At 40.1% G+C, this 12,776-nt stretch overlaps 1 protein-coding gene across 3 annotated transcripts in view; it reads right to left on the bottom strand.

Moving 5' to 3' along the window:
- The window catches only part of L3mbtl4 (L3MBTL histone methyl-lysine binding protein 4), a 472,751-nt gene that overhangs the window by 358,663 nt on the left and 101,312 nt on the right, over positions 1 to 12,776 (bottom strand). For all 3 annotated transcript variants that reach the window (XM_031368651.1, XM_031368654.1, XM_031368653.1), the window contains one exon: positions 7,723 to 7,777. In XM_031368651.1, the coding sequence (XP_031224511.1) occupies positions 7,723 to 7,777 (55 nt within the window). The remainder of the gene's footprint in view (positions 1 to 7,722; positions 7,778 to 12,776) is intronic.

The following is a 12,776-nucleotide window of genomic DNA, read 5'->3' as shown; positions in this document are numbered from 1 at the left end:
TGTTGTGGAGGGGAAACTTAGAAGGGAGATATTGTTTGAAATGTAAACAAATAAAATTCTATGTATATTTTTATATATTGCATACATATTAAAGAGAACATTTACCCTGAGCTGAAGACAGAGACCTGGCTGGACATTCAAGATCCAAGCTGCCCTCTCTGTGTGGCTCTCTAATCTTCCAGCCTCCCTCCCCACTGCCATCCCCAACTCCTCTTTCCCTACATAGGCTGCTCTGCATATTTTCTATACAGCTGTGCATTCGCATCAAGATCATAGTTGTGACTATATCCTGTCTTAGAGGAATGTGTGCAGCATTCAACATAGAGTAATCAGCAGAGATACGTGATTCTAGTCTTGAACATTCTATAAGAGAGTTACTGTACATGTAAGACTATAAGCTTACAATAAGTACAATAACAATTAGCCTTACGAAGGCATGGAGTACACATATCTAGTTCCTCTGGCTTTTGGCTCTTGAAGCAAAGCAATAATAATCTATGAAAGCCCCAATGTCAGTGTTCAGATAAAAATAGATATCTATCAAAGAGACAGTGACCTGCTTAAAGGACCCCAGTGACAAAACTATAATAGGGTTAACTTGGGCAAGAGGTAAATGGGAAATTGTTGCAATCTAATAAATTTGCAATTTTGAATTGCCTCCTTTCTAGACTCGAGTCTAACAGAAAGAGGACTGTTACTTTCACAGTGGTAGAGCTTGGCAAAGAGCCAGAGTTATAATCAAACGGAGCATAAAGCCGAGCCCTGTGCCAACTGATGGGATGCAAGGAGAAAAAGAAGAAAGTGACTTCTGGGATAGCCTCTCGAAGACACATGACTGAAGAAATGCCAGAATCCAAACCGTGGGACACAAGGATGAGGAACAGTCATTTACAGCCAGCCCGCCACCACTTAAGCCCATGGACCAAGTTTCCAAATGAATAGTGTCAGTTCGGGTCTAACTGGACATTAAGATATGTCCAACATTGTAACCGCCATCTTAGTAACAGAAGGTCATTATACCAAACACAAATAAAATGTCTCTCAAGTGCAGTGCACACTACTGTACAGACACCATTGACTAGGAATCCAAATCACACAAAGCCTTCCAGAAAGAGGACCTGGGGCCTGCAGAGGGAAAATGGGGCTCTGATTCTAAAGCCTCCTGTCCACACCGTAGAGCCCTTGTGGTGTGTGCTTCATCTGGAGCAGTTCCTGCAGTCAAAGGCAATGTGAGCAGCAAGCACTCAGACATCTTCTCAGGGTGCAGTGACATCATCAACCAGGGACTGATCACAGATACAGCAGAGGACACATGCTGCCTCCATGGGGCTCCTCTGTGTGGGGCAGCTTGAACACACGAGTCATCTGCAGGCTTCACAGAAGCTCCACAATGATGGAAAACATTTATTATGCTGTATTCTTTCATGAATTAAGAAGTTCTGGGTATAGTGTAAAGATCATCTTCATAAAACAGGCTTCATGAATACAGGGCCTGGCACCCACCTGGCTTCACTGATTGGCCCACATCTCCCAGAGGAGAGCACATGTGTCTCTCTTCTTTGTGACTATATTCACATCCCGATCAACTCACCTAGAACTGGGAGAACACCACAGAGAAGACTGGAAACTAAACAAGATAGGCTCAAAGAGTGTCTCATTTATAAACCATTAGCAAGGACAGGCAAAAGATATGAAAATATGAACTAAAAATTACTTATTAAAGAGTGGTACTCTTAATTAAAGTGCACATGAATTCCTCAGTTATTACAGGACCAAGAGAAAAGTTCATTAATTAAAAAGAATCCCCTATTTATCCTCCAGTAAGCACCATGGCACAGTAAACTTTAATTTTTTAAGTTCAAAGTAACAAATGCTTAAATATTTAATTGATTTTTAATGATAGTAAATGTCATTTATGTTGAATTAAATAATATATATTTGCTCTCCTAGCAGCGCTATCCATTATGGTGAGAAATTGCATCACACAGAATGAACTAGTCTCCCACTAAATTTGGAAGATGCGGACATTTTAGTACCACTGACACATTCATTCTGTGACTATATCCAGGAAGAAAGCTAGCGACCCTAAGGAAGAACTCTGTGATAATATTTGAGGGTCTGTCTCTGAAGCTGTTGGAATCCCTTAACGGGTAACACCCTCCAATGCCAAAACCTTGGAAGGAAGTAAAGTGTCTCTGAAGTCATTGATTCTACTTCAGGACATTTAGAGCATTAGTACTACAGAGCTTCAATACATTATCACATCAGTTTGCAAAACAGAAAGCCTTATTGTCCTGACTAGAACTGATTATATGCCTTTTAAAAAATGCCTAACTTGAGAGGAAGATATGTAATATTATACAGCTGAAAAATGTTAAATAACCTAAGGGTGAGGACCTCTACAAAACACACACACACACAAACACACACACACACAGATTGCATGCACACACACACACACACACACACACACACACACACACACACACAGATTGAAGGATTGCTCTAAATAACCAGCACTATTCTAACCATTACAAACTAGGAATATCTTACTTGAGACTTACCAGATGGATGAGTTGAAGGCAAAGTGACCAGTCTGGGATGAGAATTAGAAATGGCTGGGTGAGGAGTGGGGTGCCTCTGGGACTATGATTTGACTACTGGCCCATGATGGTGCTAATCAGTGAAGGAATGCTGGCAAGGCAGATTGGGCATTAGGACACAAGATCTGCCTACATATGCCAGTGAAAGAGTGAGTCAAAAAGAACATGAAAACATCTTCTGATCTGGAAGATTGATGGATGAATCTGTTCAACCAACATCACTCTAACAACTCTCCATCAGTTGAGCTGAGCAAGAGGAGTTTAAACATCATCCTGAATGTGGTATGGAGATGGTGGACAGCGGGGGTCAGGGATGACTGGTAAGAAACATGGGCTCTATGTTAGCTTCTGCCTGTGAGGGAAGATTAAAAAACAGAGATCAAAAGAAAACACATATAACACTAAGTGCAAAGTTGTATTTTAAATTTGGGGGATAATATGTGTGTGTGTGTGTGTGTGTTTGTGTGTGTGTGTGTGTGTGTTTCTATCTTAATAAAATCGATATTTTAATGTACAGTGATATGGTAGTGTTCATTTCTAAGTTCTGGAAAGTGTTCCACGACCATACAACCTGTAAGTGTTAAAACAAGCTAGGTACAGAATACACATGCCTATTTCTGTAATACCATAGCTGCTGCTTTTCTGTAATTTGAAATTATTCTAAGCAATCTTAAGAAGACAAAAGAAGAAAGGCTATGCCACTGCCTTACTTATTCTTTATATGACTGTGGTGAGATGCTGTAACCAAGGCAACTCAAAAAAAAAAAAACGGAAACTTTGATTGGCTCACAGTTTTAGAGGGGGAGTTGATGAACATCAGGGTAGGATCATGGCAGCAGGCAGGCCAGTATGGCCCTCGAGCAGTAACAGAGAGAGAGAGAGAGAGAGAGAGAGAGAGAGAGAGAGAGAGAGAGAAAGAGAGAGAGAGAAAGAAAGAAAGAGAGAGAGGGGGGAGGGGAAAGGAGAGAGGGAGAGGGAGACGGGCAGGGAGAGGAAGAGGGAGAGATCTAAGTAGAAATGATATGAGCTCTTGAAGCCTCAAGCCCGACCCTCAGTGACACATCTGCTCCAACAAGGCCACACCTCCAAATCCTTCCCAAACAGTCCCACCAACTGTGAGTCATGCATTCAAATATACAAGCCTATGGGGGCCAGTCTTTTCAAAGCATCAAACCACACAAGGAAGTTGTAATCACAGATGTTTCCAGAGGTAGCTGGTTATCCTGAAGTAACAAGAAGTGAATTAAGTAGCTGAGGTCCTGAAGTACGGTCATCTGCTTTGTTCTCAGTAAAATATTATTTGGGGTCTCTTTGCCATCACCACACGTTACAGAAAATTTTAGGAAGCTCCACTTTTGTTACCAAATTGCCATGAAAATGGGGTCCCTTCTCAGGGTTATTATTTTTATTGATTTAAAAAAATTAAGAATGAACTTTGAAGAAAGTTTAATATAAATTTCATTACCCAGAGGGCAGCCATGATGAGGAGTTGTATGGAAAAGAGAGAGGGTGTCATGCCTTTTGACTTAGGCATGGAGGTCAGTAACTAGGAAAATGGCAGACAAGCTACCCCTGTGGTAGAAGTGGGAAAAGGCTTTAGAGATAGAATAAGGAAGGACATTACCAGGTTTAGGCCAGCATTCAAAAGAATAAAAAGAAATATAAAGAAGAAAAAGAAAAAGTTACACTTTTCTGGGTAATTCAGAAATGCGGGAAGGCTTAACCTTGCCATAGGCTGTGACCATGAGTGACTGATGTAGATATACTTTTAAAATTAGACAATCTAAAGATAATCATACCAAAAATATTGACACATTAAAGATGACCACTAGATTTCTTTATAGTGATTTAAAGTTTCCAAAGGACATGTGACATCTACAGATATACAAGTCACAATATTTTTACTACTAATCAAATACATTGAAGATTGCTTTTCAATGTTCGTAGCTATAACCAGTGTCACAATATTCAAGGTTGGCAAACATAGAATGCACGTGTTTATCTAATTAGGAAAATTTTCAATGAAGTCAAAGAAAATACTTATCATTTTTGATTATCAGAGAGAACTCTGCTCTTAAGCCCAGAGTCCATCTCCTTTTATATCCCGAGAAGAGCCAGGAGTTTAAAACTCTTGTTAATTTAGTAAATCAAAACTATCATCACTACTTTTAAACTTGTATTTCTATTGAAACTTATATATTCCATATATAAATTTTTAGTGACTTGCACCTCCTCTCCAGTGAATAACCTATAAGCTTTGCCTGGCAATGACTGAGTTCATGGTACATCTGATAATTTCATCTAATTCCTTCATGAATTGAGGGCCTGTTCTCCACTGTATCTAGGGAGGATCTGGGGGTTATTTTTGTTTGTTTGTTTGTTTGTTTGTTGTTTGGTTGTCTGGTTGATTGATTGGTTGCCTGGGTTTCTATTTCTAGTTTTATTCATTAATATTTTATGTTACATATAGTTGAATTCGGATGTGCATACACCTACATTTTCTTTACAACTTCCTTTATTCATAATTTTATGTACATAAAAGCCTCCACTGCCCCCAACACACAACCAAACAGTGTCTTTAAAGAAGAGTATAAATGGAGGATAGAAGACTCCAAATCCTTTGTAGGCACAGCGGAATGGGGTATGCTTATTCTGGAGATGTCAAACATAAAGGCAGACTGGTCTGAGACACACACTTATTGGCATGAAGAATTCTTTGATGTTATGACGTATTCATTGACACATGCATATTAATGAAGGTGTGTTGATACAAACCTTCTTTGCGGGACATGCATCTAGGAGAGTTATTTACTTGCTTAGTCACCAGGAAGGATTTTAGCCAATGAGTTTCCAAAAGAACCAAAGCATAAATCTCAAAAAACAAAACAAAAAAACAAAACAAAACAAAACCAAAAAAACCTATTTTCAGGAAAATCTAGTTCAGCCTGTCCCTGAGGACACATATGAGCTTACAAAGCATCATTAGTGCTTTATCGGCAGCTAGCTACCTCAGCCCATTCCTAAGCAATATTGCAGTTCTCTCACCCTCTGTCTTAACACCTACACAGAAGAGAAAGAGACTAGGCAGAGAGTATGGGAGAAAGAGCTCAGCCTGACAGCCTGCTGGATGCAAGCTTCACATTGAGGAGTGTGTTCTGAGTAAGCCAAGCGCTTACTCGAAGCTCCCTTGCCTTCAGCACAGGCTGGCTTAGTGCTAGTGGCATAGGTCAGGCACTCAAATGTATGCGGTAACAATACCCAAGAAAGCACATGCTGAATATAAAATTGCTACAAAGTATTACGTGTTTACATTCAGTACAATTTTCTACTCACATGTGCATACCAGTGTGTGCAAACACAGTTATGGCCTGACCTTGTTATTATTTTTAAGATACCAGATAAGGGGCCAAGTTTCTTCAGAATTTTAAGAATTCTAAAGAAAGCATTTAATTGTTTTACAATCTTTATGTGGGAAAAAAATCTCCATTAAGATACTATGATAATATGACAACGGGAGCTTTTTCGCATCCACTCAATTAAACACCGTAAAAGTATACATTATTTCCCAAAGCCTGCTGATGACCATATTCCCATTATAATTAGCAAGTAATAGCATTGTGCATACAGAAAACAAAGCTAAGTCTTCCTCGAAGCATTTAATTATATTACAGAGGCAATTAATAATGTCGGATTTGGGGCAGGGTAAAGCACAGCGAGGAGCTTTCTAGAATAAAATGATAAGCTATAAATGAGTTAACTTTGCATAAAACCTGGAAAAGTATTTGAGAGGAGCAAATCTTTGCATGTAGTCAAAGTGCAAGCACTAAACTGGTAAAGGACATGAGCGAGAGGAACTGAAAACACTCAAATGGTTCAGAGAAGCCTATTTTTCTTCCCTCCCCCAATGTGCTTGATACAACCACAGAATGTAAAAATAAATACTCAATTTACATTAGTGTGAAAATATAGCTCTGGGGAAAAATGACAATGTAATAAATATCAGCCTATCTCTGAGAATTAAAAAAAAAACAATAATGTTGAAAATAAGGCTGCTGTTTGGGCCATGTGCAGGCCAATTTCATTTCTAAAATTTTAGTGTTGTATAACTGAAGTATATTCCAAAGGATCTGAACATCAAGTTACATAATTATCAAAGTACTGCATGTTGTTCTGCTTTTTCAGCAAAGAACACAACAGGCCTGGGGTGGCCGAAATAGAAGAATATTCATTTAAAGCAACATGCACTATTGGAATATAATAAAAAATGCTTTTGAGATCATAGATTTTCAATATTGTACTCAAAAATTAAGCAATAGTAAGTAGTCTTTTAGAAATTGAAGTACTAAAATTACAAAATGTTTTAGTTGTTTTTATTATTTAAAAATAAGAAGAAAACCTTACTCAACTAAGTATTTGTGGTATCTTTAGAATTTTCCAAAGGCATACTATCAAATTTATGTGCTTTTCTTCCCAGAGAACAGCAAAACCCCTGTTGGATATTTAATTACATTTTATAGAAATTCTAATAGCAATTGTCTTATGTGTATGGAAATAGTCACAAAACAGCAACTGTATTATTTATTGATTTAAATTTAATACTTCTGAAAAATCAGGGGAATGCCAAAAATGTCTCAAAAAGTGTTCCTGAAATATTGAAAGTCTACAGTGTATGCATAAGCATGAGGGGTATTTGTTCTGGACTAAATGGACCATCTCTTCAGCATGGCTTGATCAGAAGTGAACAAGCCCAAATGTCAGAAGATTAAAACAGTCTGGGCGTGGGGGGAACAGAAGCAGGGAAATAGAGAAAAACTCCATACCACTTTCCATCACAAAAGGAGGAAGTTTACAAACCAGAAATGACCTCCCTCACAGCTCCTCGAAAAGGCAAACACACAAAAATAAGAACTATGGACTTATATTGCTTTATAAGTTTTATGTCTAAAAACATGAAGGGTCATTGATAAAGTCGGCACCAGTGTATGTACCATCAGGAGTGAACTGGAGGCAACAGCATTCTATATAGAAGCTAAGAAGCTTAAAATAACTGAAGTGCCAAACAGTTTTCATGTAAAACCTGCATACTGTGAACTCTACTACAGCAGACAACGGTGATTACCTTGGCTTGAAGGCACGGCACCTTCTCCTGGCTTCTTTTCTTCTTCAGTTTGCCCCTGGAATAGAGAGAATGTGGTTTAGATGTTATTCAAGTATCATTGCTTGCACTGACTATGTTCCCTGTCACCATGCTAAAATACCCTGACAAAAGCAACTACGGAAGGGAGCGTTTATTTTGGCCCATCACTGTGAGAAGTCATGACTGCAGGATCTTGGGGAAGCAGGTCAAAAGGCATCCAGGGTCAGGAATCAGAGAACAAGAAACGCCCGAGCTCAGCCAGCTTTGTTATTTCGGTGCAATCCTATAATCAAGTGCATGGAATGGTACTGGAGTCTTCTCTCAATTAACCGTCTCAAAGTAACCTCTCTGAAAGTGTCACAATGGCTTGTGTTCTTAATCAGGTTGGCAGCATTACCCATCACCCTGCTTCCACACAGAAAACTGAGGCTTCACAGGTAGCAAATCTGTGAACATCCATGTAACCAAGGGTGAGTTACAGAGCCAGTGCCGCTGGAAGGTGTGAACCACCATCTCTTCTCAGGAGATAAATTTATTCATACAGCTTCATTGTTCATTGGATAAATCCAGAATGCATGCGTTTCAACAGCCTTGACTATAAAGGCAGAAACAACCTTCAGACCTGGGCTTCAGAGCCACATGACTGGAGGATGTTAGCCCCCCCCCCACCACCACCACCACAAACTCAGCTCCCATTTGCTCTTTTCAGCTATCTGGCCTAACCTCACTGTACCAGTGCTCGATTAAAATAACATTAGCTAACTGTAACCACACTGAATATCCAAAATGGACAAATGGCTTCAAAGAGCATGGGGGTGGGGTAAGACAAAAAAGAAGGAAAACCATACATATTGAACAAAACGCACAAAACAAGCCCAAGCCTCCTGAGATGTGCCTACGCCTTCCGTTGAAGTCAAAGCAGTCACTAGACATGCTGAGGACAAGTCCCAGGGTGAAGCAGATCCTCAGCAAACGCTGGCCCTCTAGCTTGTCATTTATATACTTACTGACTGAAAGAAAGGCAAGATGAGTTTTAGAACAGATGCCTAGGCAAACATCTTACTTGCATGGTTTTGTGACCATACACAAGGAAAGCTGCCTATCAAGAGTATGTGAGAAGTTAAAATGAAAGAGCAGAATTTCTGCCTTTGAAAATCCTCTAAATAAAGGGTGTGGGTGGGCCCTTCATTCATCTTTGGAAATACGGTTATGCACACCTCTTGATTAGCTCCCAAGAACAAATTGTCATCAGAGAAGATGAAAATTTAGCAGGTGATTTACCCAAGATCTTTCCTAATTAGTGACTGATGACAGAAAGCGAGTTTGATGATTCTGTGCGATCAGCCCGCAATCATTTCCTGAAGTCTTTTCTCCGTAAGTTTGGGCTATGTCTCAGCAACCTGTAACAAAAACTATTTCAAGTTGCTTGCGGGTGATCTGGGACAGCAATAAGAAGAGCTACATCTAGGAAGGCTGTCCATCTGGGGCAGACAGGAGTGACTGACCACTCGAGCTACCACAGCCATTAGACTAAAGCTGGACAGACTGCACACAGTCATGGCTCAAGCTTTCAACTGAGTCTCAGCAAAGGACCATGTTCATTTTATATTGGGGTTTGGGGTTTTTGGTTTGTATGTTTTGGAGTTTTTTGTTTCTTTTGTTTTTTTGTTTGTTTGTTTGTTTGTTTTTGTTGTTCTTGTTGGTTTTGTTGTTGTTTGGGCTGGGTTTATGCTGTGAAAAAACCATTGTCTATAATGTGAAATACCATTGTGCAATGATAAATTAAATAACCTGGAATATATACAGGTATATGATTAAAGTCCATCGGTATTTTTTTTATTTTTCTATCAAGCGTCTCTTGAGGTTCCCACACTGAAGTGTTGGGCAACAGCCTGCAGTCCTACTAGGAGACAGTGGAGTCCATAGGATGAATACTCTAAGTGACTCTAGAAGGCTGTCCCTCAACTTCTTCCTCCCCACACAATACCCTTCCCTCAGTCATCCCACCCCAGCTCCTGCTCTCACTTGTACCCCTCCCCTGAGGTAAGAGGCTTAGCTCTGCCCACACAGTACTGTGTCATGTGACCAGCCTGCAATCAAAGTAGTCAATCAGCTGCAGACTGGAAGGCCTGAACCTTCAAACCAAAATAAATATTTCTCCCTGTTCACATATTTACCTTGGGCATTGTGTCACAGAAAAGGAATGCTAAGGAACTCGGCTGGATGAGCAAATGAAACAGTTTGCTGTGGCAGCACCAGACTGCTTAAGCTGCCATAAATGACAATTCCTGCCTAGGCTTGAGCCTGGTGTGTTAGTACATGCGAGATTTGTTAAGGGAGTAATGTATGTTGTGTTTGAGTTCATGCACTCCAACATGTTAAGTGGGGAATATTTCACTATACCTTTCTTCTCCCCATGTCTGCTTGTCTAAATCTGTGTCTATGTCTATGTCTAATCTACATCTAATCTATATCTATAGATAGATAGATAGATAGATAGATAGATAGATAGATAGATAGATAGGTAGGTAGGTAGGTAGGTAGGTAGGTAGGTAGGTAGGTAGGTAGGTAGGTAGATAGATAGATAGATAGATAGATAGATAGATAGATAGATAGATAGATAGGATAGACAGAATATAATTTTACAATGAAAACTCGTGGCATTTCTTAGCAGCAAACACTTTCATTAGTTTATAGTATATCCTTGCAAATTTTCCACTGTGAAAATACAAAGAAACATAGTTGTCTGTGCTTAAACTTTCCTGCCCTTGTCTCCAAAGACATTCTGTTGTAGTTCTGTTTTCTCTGGCACTTTTATTTGACAGAGGACTTCCCTATATGGAAGGTTTATACAGCTGCCCATTTCTCACCTTCCACAGCTGCACAGCATTACAATAAATGTGTGTGCCAGGATTTATCTGGCTCCATATTAATAAGTATTTAGGTTGTTAGCTGCCCTGTTTTGTTATGGTGCTGCAATGAAGGCCTACATGTGTGCTTCTCTGAACACTTGTAAGTCTTATGTGCAGAACAACTACCCGGCGAAGGAGATATGACTCCAGAGTTGCCAAGCTCTGCTGGGTTAAGTTCTCGGCTGCTTCTCCCCATGGGCACAACACTGTCAGGTGCTTCTTTCCCATATCCACAACAGCGGTGTGTGCTGTAAGTCGGGAGTTTAGGGCAAAATGACAAAAAGATGCTCACCATAGCATCTGCTCCATGAGGAAGATGTTAAAGACCACATTGTTGGTTGAAAGATTATTTGTATTTCTTTTACAGTAGAATACATTTTCTATCCATACTTTTCCCCTGGAATGATTGCCAATCTTTTGATCTTAAAATAGGAAAACTAGCCATTTGCCTATGGTATGGTGAATATATATATATAATATGGATGTGTGTGTGTATATATATGGATATGTATGTGTGTGTATAATATGGATGTGTGTGTGTATATATATAATATGGATGTGTATGTGTATAATATGGATGTGTGTGTTGTAATGTGTGTGTGTGTGTGTGTGTGTGTGTGTGTGTGTGTGTGCATGTGCTTTATTTTTCCAAGGTTGCCATTTCTCTTTCCATCTTGCTTATGATGTGTTTTTTTGAGACAGGCCTTCTCTGCATATCCCTGGCTGTCCTGGAACTTGCTCTATTATTCTAAGAAATACAATGACCTAGCCTTTGCTTTATGGTGTTTAGATTTGATAAAAGGCTAGAAATGCCTCTTTATTCTGAGATGATAAGAAACTAGCCCCTCTGCATCCCTGTGGCTCACTCCTTACAATGAACTCTTCAGAATCTAACCTGTGCTAGGAAAGAATGTGAGGTAAAGCCATTTTATCCAGGAAGCTACTCACGAGTCCCTACTTGACAGCCTCCTCTCTCCATCAGCCTCAAAGATCTGTGCATTCCAACCTATTTTTGGCTTTTTACTCTGTTTGTTTAGTCTGTCTGTCTACTTGTGTGCCAGTAGCACACTGTTTTCATTACAGGAGCCTTATGGCTTCATATGCTTTCTAGGCTACCTCATACTTTACACACAGGGAGACAGTTCTCTTTGTGTACAAATTTTAGAATCAAGATCGCCAAAGGCTCAGCTTCCAGATGTTCCTCTTCCTACCCGTATAATTCCAGGCAGATGACCTCTTTAACCTCTATGGATCTCAGTTTCCTGCCTGTCTTCCAGAAAGTCCTATTCTTAAAGGGACATTTTGAGGATTACACTCTTGTGGGCGAACAGCCTTACCCCAGCATGTGACATATGGCAGGTTTTCAACTAATGGGAGCAATCAGTTATTTTGCCAGATTTCAAACTGCTAATAATGTATCCAGGGACTTTAAAATTAAATTAGTCAGCCTGCTATTGTTTATTGACTAAAGAAACATGTCTCAAATGAACATAATCCCTCATGAAAGAAGCATTAGGGAAGAGTAAACAAGACTCTTACTACTGAGACAATCTGCCATTTTAGCAAGCATCTATTGAATGATTATTATGTGCCAGTCACTGGTTACTTAAAGGTAAATAAGCTGTAGTGTCCTGGCTCTGTCCGGGGCTCACTTCAGGGAGATGGGCTTCCTTGGCATCCCCATCTTCTTGTAACATGCCCTTGACTGATGTCTGTGTGCATCTGCATGCTCGCTGCTGTCCTTCCAGCCTAGCCTCTCCCTTGTCCACGATGAGTATACCTCTCTAAATATAGCTTGTCATGCCACTGTAGTCCCCACCTCATATCAGAGAGAGCATCCCCAGCCATCAGAACAACCATCAGTAAATCTGTATCTCCCCTCAGCAAGTTTTCATGCACAGATCTGAAGCAGAACCGCACAGATGTCCAACCATCTCCTGGCTCTCCATGATCACCAAAGTGAGGTCATCAGTCTGTGCTCTAAACTCCTTTCACCTTCAGCTCAAGACTCACAACATCCCTTCCTCCACTGGCACCTCAGCAGTTCAGTGAGTCACCCTGCTGGGTGGTAATGTGGCCTGCAGCACAAGACAAAAGCCACTCCCTGGGATTGTTTTTTTTTTT

Source organism: Mastomys coucha, unplaced genomic scaffold (assembly GCF_008632895.1).
Source record: "Mastomys coucha isolate ucsf_1 unplaced genomic scaffold, UCSF_Mcou_1 pScaffold14, whole genome shotgun sequence".
NCBI lineage: Eukaryota > Metazoa > Chordata > Mammalia > Rodentia > Muridae > Mastomys > Mastomys coucha.
The sequence above is the reverse complement of the archived record's forward strand: the minus strand, read 5'-3'. Positions and strand labels throughout refer to the sequence as shown.